The sequence below is a fragment of the Dicentrarchus labrax genome, unplaced genomic scaffold (assembly GCF_905237075.1).
Source record: "Dicentrarchus labrax unplaced genomic scaffold, dlabrax2021, whole genome shotgun sequence".
In the NCBI taxonomy this organism is placed as follows: Eukaryota; Metazoa; Chordata; class Actinopteri; family Moronidae; genus Dicentrarchus; species Dicentrarchus labrax.
Window position 1 is genome coordinate 689,738 of NW_026136875.1, and position 10,263 is coordinate 700,000.

Genomic DNA, 10,263 nt, shown 5'->3' on the forward strand with positions numbered 1-10,263 from the left:
ATGAGTTTAATATGTTGTGTAAATATATAATATATTTATGTTTCCAGCAGGAGGAATGTGATTACAGAGGAATGTGGCACAACATCATATTACAGAAGAAGAGAGGCCAACAATAAGTGACCTCTGACCCCTGGATGTTTATATGGTCAGCATGTTGGCCTCTAGCACCACTGTCAGGAATCTTGGAGTTATCTTTGATCAGGATTTGTCATTTAACTCCCACATAAAGCAGACCTCTAGGACTGCCTTCTTTCATTTACGTAATATTAGAAAAATTAGACACATCCTATCACAGACAGATGCAGAAAAACTAATCCATGCATTTGTTACTTCAAGGCTGGATTACTGCAACTCTTTATTATCAGGTTGCCCCAATAAGTCCATTAAAACGCTCCAATTAATTCAGAACGCTGCAGCACGAGTACTGACAGGATCTAGAAAAAGAGATCACATCTCTCCTGTACTAGCTTCTCTGCATTGGCTCCCTATAAAATGTAGAATTGAATTTAAAATCCTCCTCCTCACCTATAAAGCTCTTCATGGTCAGGCCCCTTCATATCTTAAAGAGCTCATAGTACCCTATTACCCCACTAGAACACTATGTTCTCTGAATGCTGGGCTACTTGTGGTTCCTATAGTCTCTAAAAGTAGAACAGGAGCCAGAGCCTTCAGTTACCAAGCTCCTCTCCTGTGGAACCAGCTTCCAGTTGTGGTTCGGGAGGCAGACACCCTCACCACATTCAAGAGTAGGCTTAAGACATTCCTCTTTGATAAAGCTTATAGTTAGGGCTGGATCAGGTGAGTCCTGAACCATCCCTTAGTTATGCTGCTATAGGACTAGACTATCGGGGGATTTCCCATGGTGCACTGAGCTCCTCTCTTCCTCTCTCTTTCTGCACTCATTCATGTTCCATTAATGCATGTTACTAGCTTCACTTCTTCGCCGGAGTTCTTGTGCTTTCTCGTCTCGCAGGTTCTTATCGATCCTGGTGGAGCCTCCTGCCATGGTCCTGCTAGATCGCCATTGCCAATACTGTTGTTGCTGTGCACCTGTCTGTCTGTCTGTCTGTCTGTCTGTCTGTCTGTCTGTTTTCTCGCGCTCTCTCTCTCTCTCTCTCTCTCTCTCACCCCAACTGGTCGAGACAGACGACCACCCACCTAGAGCCGAAGGATCTGTCCTAGGTTTCTGCCTTTTAACAGGCAGTGTTTCCTTGCCCTTGTCTCCAAGGTCTTGCTCATGGTGGTACTGTTGGGTCTCTGTAAATAATGTTATAAAGAGTTCGGTCTAGACCTGCTCTATTGGAAAAGTGTCCTGAGATAACTTCTGTTATGAATTGGCGCTATACAAATAAAATTGAATTGAAAAATTGAATGTTGGATATTAAAGAGAGGAGGAGGAGGAGAGAGGAGGACAGTCTGTATCTTTAATAAATACATAAACAAGTAGCTTTCTCTAAATGAAGTTTCATGTTTTATTCTTTCTGCTTCAGAAACACAGAAACATCAACAGGTTGAACAGGTTGAACAGGTTGAACTGGATGAACAGGTTGAACTGGTTGAAGTGGGAGATTAAATAAGAGTCCACTGCTCTTAATGAATAGAAACATCACATCCAGTTATATTGTACCTCTAACGTCCATCCGTGTGTTAATCTTTATTATTCTGATCATAGATTTTCTCCCTGCTGCTGTTTCTCTGCTGTTGGGCAACATCAGTCTATAAATATCAGGATGAATGGAAAAGAGAAGTAAGAGGAGTGAGTCGTCCGTCTGACTCTTCCTCTCTTCCTCTCTTCCTCTCTTCCTCTGTCTGTCTGTCTGTCTGTCTGTCTGCAGGAGAAACATCAACATGCTGTCGCTCTTTCTTCGCGCCTTCACCTCCTTCTGTTTCCTCTCAGGTGAGTCTGATCCTGAACCCCTCGCTGTCCGACTGCAGACGACTCACTGATGAACATGTGGTGTTTCTGTTGGCTGCTGGTTGTGTGTTTACTGACCAATCAATCAATGGATTAATGGATCAATAATCAGTAGATGAGAACAATCATTAGCTGCAGATAGAAAATGAAACGTAAAGGTATGTTTTCATTCAGCAGTGGGAGCGACCTTCGTCCTCGTCTTTGCTATCATTTATTCACAGAAATGTTCTGTATTAATATTAATATAATAATAATATTGATATTAATATAATAATAATATAAAACAATAATAATAATAATATTAATATTCAGTGATTCCTGAGGTTCGGCTTATCACACAGTTTATTGAACGGTTTACTTTTCTTCACAGAAATGAAGCAAACACTGAGATATCGGCCTAATCTGTATATTCTTTTTTACAAACCTTAAAATCAAGACGACCCCACAGTGAAGCTGCAGCGACCCATAGTGGGGCCCCGACCCTCAGGTTGCATTAGAATGAGTCTGTATGGAGTTATTATTATTTTAGAGTTAAACTGAACGTGAATTTAATTGTTTTGAATTCAAAATGTTCAAATTGAATATTGTACACAAACTTTGAAATAGTTTTTAACTTTTGTTAATATTATTTTAACGTGAACCCTCCACATATAATAATGTGCATCTTCATCTCTGGGTATTTAGGCCACGGCTGTAATCTTATTGCTGACTGAATTTTAATAAACTGAAATAAAATGACTCCATACTGTAAGTGAGTATTTCTATGAGGTGGTTTTAGTACTTTTACCTGTACTGGTTCCAGTAAAGCATTAACTGCAGACTTAGGGTTGTTGGAAGGTGTAGGTGAGCTGATGTGGCAGGTAATTAACGGCTTAATGTGATTGGCTGAGACACCTGACAAACAAGGCGAACATATCACAAACACTTCCTGTTTGTAGACCTTAATATCTCCCCAACAGGAGCTTTATTGTGAAAGTCTGAAGAAGCCCAGTGAGTCTGCAGAGAGCTGAACTTGGTATCAGAGATCTTTTTTTATTGTTTGTGTCAGCGCCAGCCCGTGTGTCAGCCGTCACCACGGAGACGGTGGTGGGTGTGGCCGGTAGGATTGTGACGCTGCCGTGTCTATCAGAGGCCGTCAGTCAGAAAGGAGTGGAGGTGTGCTGGGGGAGAGGAGAGCCGTCACTGTTCACTTGCCACAACACTGTGATCAATGGCGCTGGAGAGCAGATCACATACAGGAAGTCCTACAGGTACGAGGCTACAGGAGGTCCAATGGGTATGAGGGTACAGGAGGTTATAAAGGTACGAGGCTACAGGAGGTCCAATGGGGAGGAGGGTACAGGAAGCTATAAAGGTACGAGGGTACAGGAGGCCCAATGGTTACGAGTGTACAGGAGGTTATAAAGATACGAGGGTACAGGAGGTTATAAAGGTACGAGGGTACAGGAGGTTATAAAGGTACGAGGGTACAGGAGGTTATAAAGGTACGAGGGTACAGGAGGTTATAAAGGTACGAGGGTACAGGAGGTCCAATGGGTAAGGAGGGTACAGGATGGGTACGAGGGTACAGGAGGTTATAAAGGTAGGAGGGTACAGGAGGTTATAAGGTACGAGGGTACAGGAGGTTATAAAGGTACGAGGGTACAGGAGGTCCAATGGGTACGAGGGTACAGGATGGGTACGAGGGTACAGGAGGTTATAAAGGTAGGAGGGGACAGGAGGTTATAAAGGTACGAGGGTACAGGAGGTCCAATAGGGTACAAGGGTACAGGAGGTTATAAAGGTATGAGGGTACAGGAGGTCCAATGGGTACAAGGGTACAGGAGGTTATAAAGGGGGGAAGGGGTACAAGGGTACAGGAGGTTATAAAGGTACGAGGGTACAGGAGGTTATAAGGTACGAGGGTACAGGAGGTTATAAAGGTACGAGGGTACAGGAGGTCCAATGGGTACGAGGGTACAGGATGGGTACGAGGGTACAGGAGGTTATAAAGGTAGGAGGGTACAGGAGGTTATAAAGGTAGGAGGGTACAGGAGGTTATAAGGTACGAGGGTACAGGAGGTTATAAGGTACGAGGGTACAGGAGGTTATAAGGTACAAGGGTACAGGAGGTTATAAAGGTACGAGGGTACAGGAGGTCCAATGGGTACGAGGGTACAGGATGGGTACGAGGGTACAGGAGGTTATAAAGGTAGGAGGGTACAGGAGGTTATAAAGGTAGGAGGGTACAGGAGGTTATAAGGTACGAGGGTACAGGAGGTTATAAGGTACGAGGGTACAGGAGGTCCAATGGGTACGAGGGTACAGCGGGTCATTCGTACATACAGACGTTAGAATGAAACATAAGGGTACAGGAGGTTATAAAGGTAGGAGGGTACAGGAGGTTATAAAGGTAGGAGGGTACAGGAGGTTATAAGGTACGAGGGTACAGGAGGTTATAAAGGTACGAGGGTACAGAAGGTTATAAAGGTATGAGGGTACGGGAGGTTATAAAGGTACGAGGCAACAGGAGGTTATAAGGTACGAGGGTACATGAGGTCCAATGGGTACGAGGGTACGGGAGGTTATAAGGTACGAGGGTACAGGAGGTTATAAAGGTACGAGGGTACAGGCGGTTATAAAGGTACGAGGGTACAGGAGGTTATAAGGTATGAGGGTACAGGAGGTTATAAAGGTATGAGGGTACAGGAGGTTATAAGGTACGAGGGTACAGGAGGTCCAATGGGTACGAGGGTACAGGAGGTTATAAAGGTATGAGGGTACAGGAGGTTATAAGGTACGAGGGTACAGGAGGTTATAAAGGTACGAGTGTACAGGAGGTTATAAAGGTACGAGGGTACAGGAGGTCCAATGGGTACGAAGGTACAGGATGGGTACGAGGGTACAGGAGGTTATAAAGGTAGGAGGGTACAGGAGGTTATAAAGGTAGGAGGGTACAGGAGATTATAAGGTACGAGGGTACAGGAGGTTATAAGGTACAAGGGTACAGAAGGTCCAATGGGTACGAGGGTACAGGAGGTTATAAAGGTATGAGGGTACAGGAGGTCGAACCGGTACGAGGGTACAGGAGGTTATAAAGGTACAAGGGTACAGCGGGTAGTTCGTACATACAGACGTTAGAATGAAACATAAGGGTACAGGAGGTTATAAAGGTAGGAGGGTACAGGAGGTTATAAAGGTAGGAGGGTACAGGAGGTTATAAGGTACGAGGGTACAGGAGGTTATAAAGGTACGAGGGTACAGGAGGTTATAAAGGTATGAGGGTATGGGAGGTTATAAAGGTACGAGGCAACAGGAGGTTATAAGGTACGAGGGTACAGGAGGTCCAATGGGTACGAGGGTACTGGAGGTTATAAGGTACGAGGGTACAGGAGGTTATAAAGGTACGAGGGTACAGGCGGTTATAAAGGTACGAGGGTACAGGAGGTTATGAGGTATGAGGGTACAGGAGGTTATAAAGGTATGAGGGTACAGGAGGTTATAAGGTACGAGGGTACAGGAGGTCCAATGGGTACGAGGGTAAAGGAGGTTATAAAGGTATGAGGGTACAGGAGGTTATAAGGTACGAGGGTACAGGAGGTCTAATGAGTACGAGGGTACAGGACGGGTACGAGGGTACAGGAGGTTATAAAGGTAGGAGGGTACAGGAGGTTATAAAGGTGGGTAAGGTAGGAGGGTACAGGAGGTTATAAAGGTATGAGGGTACAGGAGGTCATAAGTTACGAGGGTACAGGAGGTCCAATGGGAGGGTACAGGAGGTTATAAAGGTATGAGGGTACAGGAGGTTATAAGGTACGAGGGTACAGGAGGTCTAATGAGTACAAGGGTCGGCGGGTACGAGGGTACAGGAGGTTATAAAGGTAGGAGGGTACTGGAGGTTATAAAGGTAGGAGGGTACAGGAGGTTATAAGGTACGAGGGTACAGGAGGTTATAAAGGTATGAGGGTACAGGAGGTCCAATGGGTACAAGGGTACAGGAGGTTATAAAGGTACGAGGGTACAGGAGGTTATAAAGGTACAAGGGTACCGGAGGTTATAAGGTACGAGGGTACAGGAGGTCCAATGGGTACGAGGGTACAGGAGGTTATAAAGGTAGGAGGGTACAGGAGGTTATAAGGTACGAGGGTACAGGAGGTCCAATGGGTACGAGGGTACAGGAGGTTATAAAGGTACAAGGGGTACAGCGGGTCGTTCATAAATACAGACGTTAAAATGAAACATAAAACATAAAAGTTTTGAGGTTAAATGAATATAAATGTACTGAAGGTCTCACTGATGGTCTCCTCTGCAGGTACTCAGTATCTTCCTCGTCCTCTCTGTCCATCCTGAGCTCTCGACCGTCAGACTCTGGTTTCTATCACTGTAGAGTTCAGGTTCCCGGTCTGTTCAATGACCAAACATCCACCGTTCACCTCATCATCATCAACCGTACGTTGAGAAACTTCCATCCATCACTCTGAGTCTGTGCTGATGGAGCAGAACACCGGTTTTACTTTTCTCCTGTCTGTCCTCGTGCAGCTCGCTCGGTGGTCTCTGACGGCAGGGAGGCTGAGAACCTGAACGCACCACAGACTACAACCGCTACAGAGTACAGGACGGGCCGTCAGGGTGAGACGAGTAGTTATTTTTTTATTAATCAACGATTAAATCAATTATTACACATTACACAAACATTACACTAGAAGCTGTCAAGCTAAGAACTAAACTGCCGCAGGAATTATTAGCTACAGTTAGCTATCTGGATGACACTGCCTCACATCACTCTTGGCTAGTAGAAAGCAACCGTTAGCTTTGTACTGCTACATCATTTATTGTTGGCTAACATCATATCAGAATACATGAGTTAGTGTTGGGGATCACCGTAGCTGCGGAAGCTAACGTTAGCTAGCTAACATTTACACTTAGATAGTATTTTGCTAGCGATAACGTTAGCGAGCAAGCTAATGTTAGCCAGCCACACTGAAGGAAGTTATAGATAAAGTTTATTTTAGTTTCGTCTTGTTGCAGGTTTCATCAGACGAGACGTGACAGAGCAGACAGGAAGTGATGTCACAGGAGACAACACCACAGGACCAATGGTGGCGCAGGTTCAGGTAACAGTGACACCTGTTACAGCTTTATTATTAACGACACACAAACACTGCTAATGCTAATAGTTGTGGTTACCATGGCAACACAGGCTAACATCTCTTTATTTATTTGTTTATTTGTTTGACAGTCGTCTGTAAACAAACAGCAACAGGTAAACAGTCTGCAGATCTTCATCGGAAACACACTGAGAGTCTCCTTCATCATCTTCATACCTGCACTGCTGCTGACTGCTGCTCACAGTCAGTACACACACACTGTAACACACTGTAACACACTGTAACACACACACTGTAACACACTGTAACACACACTGTAACACACACACACACTGTAACACACACACACTGTAACACACTGTAACACACTGTAACACACACACTGTAACACACTGTAACACACACTGTAACACACTGTAACACACACTGTAACACACACACACTGTAACACACTGTAACACACTGTAACACACACTGTAACACACTGTAACACACACAGTAACACACTGTAACACACACTGTAACACACACACACTGTAACACACTGTAACACACACTGTAACACACACTGTAACACACTGTACACACACTGTAACACACACTGTAACACACACACTGTAACACACTGTAACACACACACACTGTAACACACACTGTAACACACACACTGTAACACACACACACTGTAACACACACTGTAACACACACTGTAACACACACTGTAACACACTGTAACACACACACACTGTAACACACTGTAACACACACTGTAACACACACACTGTAACACACACACACTGTAACACACTGTAACACACACACACACACACACACACACACACACACACACACACACACTGTAACACACACTGTCTATTGATTAACAATTCATTGATTATCAGCTCGTTCCTGATTAGTTGATTAGTGTTTGTTTGTAATGTTTAATAAAATAATATCAGGTGTTTGTCTGTGTGTGCAGGAGTGTGGAGGTCCAATCAGAGACCAGAGACTGAGAGTGACAGGAGGCTGAACCAATCAGAGGAGGAGGACAGCTCTGTGTAGGATCAATGTTCTGCTGTCAAGCCTACTTTCAGTTTTATTTTTTATTTCTCTGAGTCATATTTTTTTATAAAAAACTAATAAAATGAAATGTTGAATATTAAAGCAGTTGGTTATTATATATATATATATATATATATATATATATATATATATAATTATAGATATTTTATTATAGATATATTATTATTATAGATATTTTATTATAGATATTTTATTATAGATATATTATTATATAAATATTATTATCAGTTCCTAAAACCTTCACATTGTCTCATGAGCCTGCAGCGCCCTCTGGTGGGCTCATTCATTAACAACAGTCTGAGTGCTGCTGCTGGTTCCTGAGGATGTGTGACAGTGTTCACCTGTTCACCTGTTCACCTTCATCTCTGTTGTTTGGATCTTTGTAAGTTATTAAATGTTAATTTATAGTTTTATAACTCTAGAATCTATAACAGTGTATAGACTCTAGAGCTTTGTTCTATAAGGAGCTGATTCAATCAATAATCTATAATCAATAAACTGTATAAACTCTAGAGCTATGTTCTATATGGAGTCAGAGAATGTCGGAAAATGAAGAAAGGAAAAGAGAGTGACAAGGGACACACAACCTCACTCACACACACACTCACACTCTACACACACACACACACACACACACACACACACACACACACACACACATTATATACAGAGAGGTAATATAAATATATAAGAGGTAAAAATATTGTGGGTCAGATTATATTGCACATTATAGATCAATGTCACAGTTTGATCTGATCGATAGATTACTCTATTGATATTGTCTGCTGTCTGTGCTGTTTCAGATCTAAATGTTGTGGGTTCGATCCCCGTTTAGGGCAGGACTCAGATTGTAAATATACTTTATGTTTGATAAATTAAATACTAATATTTTAAAAAAAGATATATAATAATCAATATGATCAATAAATCAATAAAGACTTCTTAGAGAGCCTTTATGTCGGCTGTGATAACTCATACAGTTTGAATGTGTTTATTAATGTTTCATTCTCCCTGCAGTAGTAAAGATATCTTTATTTCTGTCTTTGTATCACATTGATTTGTTTGTTTGTTGTCTATTGTTTGTGTGTTACACATACATCCATATCTGATACGTCTCCTTAGTAAAGGATAATACAGCATTAATACAAATATAGATTATGTGTTTGACACTCAAACGTCAGTAGTTTTCTCCCCTGAGTAGTGTCTGTAAGGCAGTATGTATGTAGCCTGAGAGGCAGAACCCAGGGCAATAGACCAGCCCAGTGCCGGCCGTGGCATAGGCAGTAAAGGCAAATGCTAAGGGCGGTGTCCATCTAGGGGGCGCCACGATGGGGGAAGGAAAAAAAACAAAACGTTCAATATTTTTATACTAAAACTAGTTGGTGCTATTATTTCTTAGTATGAAAAAAGCCCACATTAATTTAACTGCATAGCAAAGAATATTAAATAATAATAAGACTTTATTATAGATATATAATAACCTGCTCTCTGAGAGATGGTCGAGTTTTCTGACGTCACCCCAGAAACCGTTAACAATGTCAAAACCACCAAAACTTTCCGGTGCCCAGAGAAGGAAAGAAAGAAAAGAAGAGGAAAAAAAACGCGACAGAGGTAGAGTAAAGATAATGTGATGAAATGATTTGTCTGTTGCAGATCAATAAATAGCATTAGCTCGTTTTAACGTCAGTTCATGTTATGGAGGGGCCTATAATATATATAATACTCCCTCCTTATATTTCTCAGGGACATTTGTAAAGATTAGATCTATTCAGCAGCTGTTTCCATTATTTGTATTTATTATTGATTAGTTAATGTTTGCTCTGCTTGTAACAGTCAGTCAGATGCTGTTCCTCCAAAGACAAAGTTATTCAGTTTGTTGTGTGAGTATATGTATGAATATAACTGGCAGTGGAATTTACTGCGATGCAACGGGGGGGGGCGCCACCTAAAATCCTGCCTAGGGCGCCAAATTGGTTAGAGCCGGGCCTGGACCCGCCTGGTGCAGAGTGTGCAGATGACAGGAGTAAGTGAGGCTAACAGAGTCCGAGCTGCAGAGACTTTTTACAGTGTGGAGCTCAGCTGTCACAGGTTGAGACGCAGGAAGCAGCTGATATATAACAACGCAAACAGGAAGTCCTGAGCTGACCGCGCTCGGTCCCACCCTGACAGGACCCCCCC

The 10,263-nt window shown here is 42.7% G+C and overlaps 1 protein-coding gene across 1 annotated transcript; it reads left to right on the plus strand.

Moving 5' to 3' along the window:
- The first annotated feature begins 1,801 nt into the window (after positions 1–1,801).
- On the plus strand, positions 1,802–8,597 carry LOC127360421 (T-cell immunoglobulin and mucin domain-containing protein 4-like). The gene is made up of 7 exons (XM_051394862.1): positions 1,802–1,897; positions 2,964–3,165; positions 6,207–6,343; positions 6,434–6,523; positions 6,923–7,008; positions 7,134–7,245; positions 7,982–8,597. The coding sequence occupies exons 1-7, from the start codon at positions 1,849–1,851 to the stop codon at positions 8,062–8,064; spliced, it is 759 nt and encodes a 252-aa protein (XP_051250822.1). The 5' UTR covers positions 1,802–1,848; the 3' UTR covers positions 8,065–8,597.
- The last annotated feature ends 1,666 nt before the right edge of the window (positions 8,598–10,263 follow it).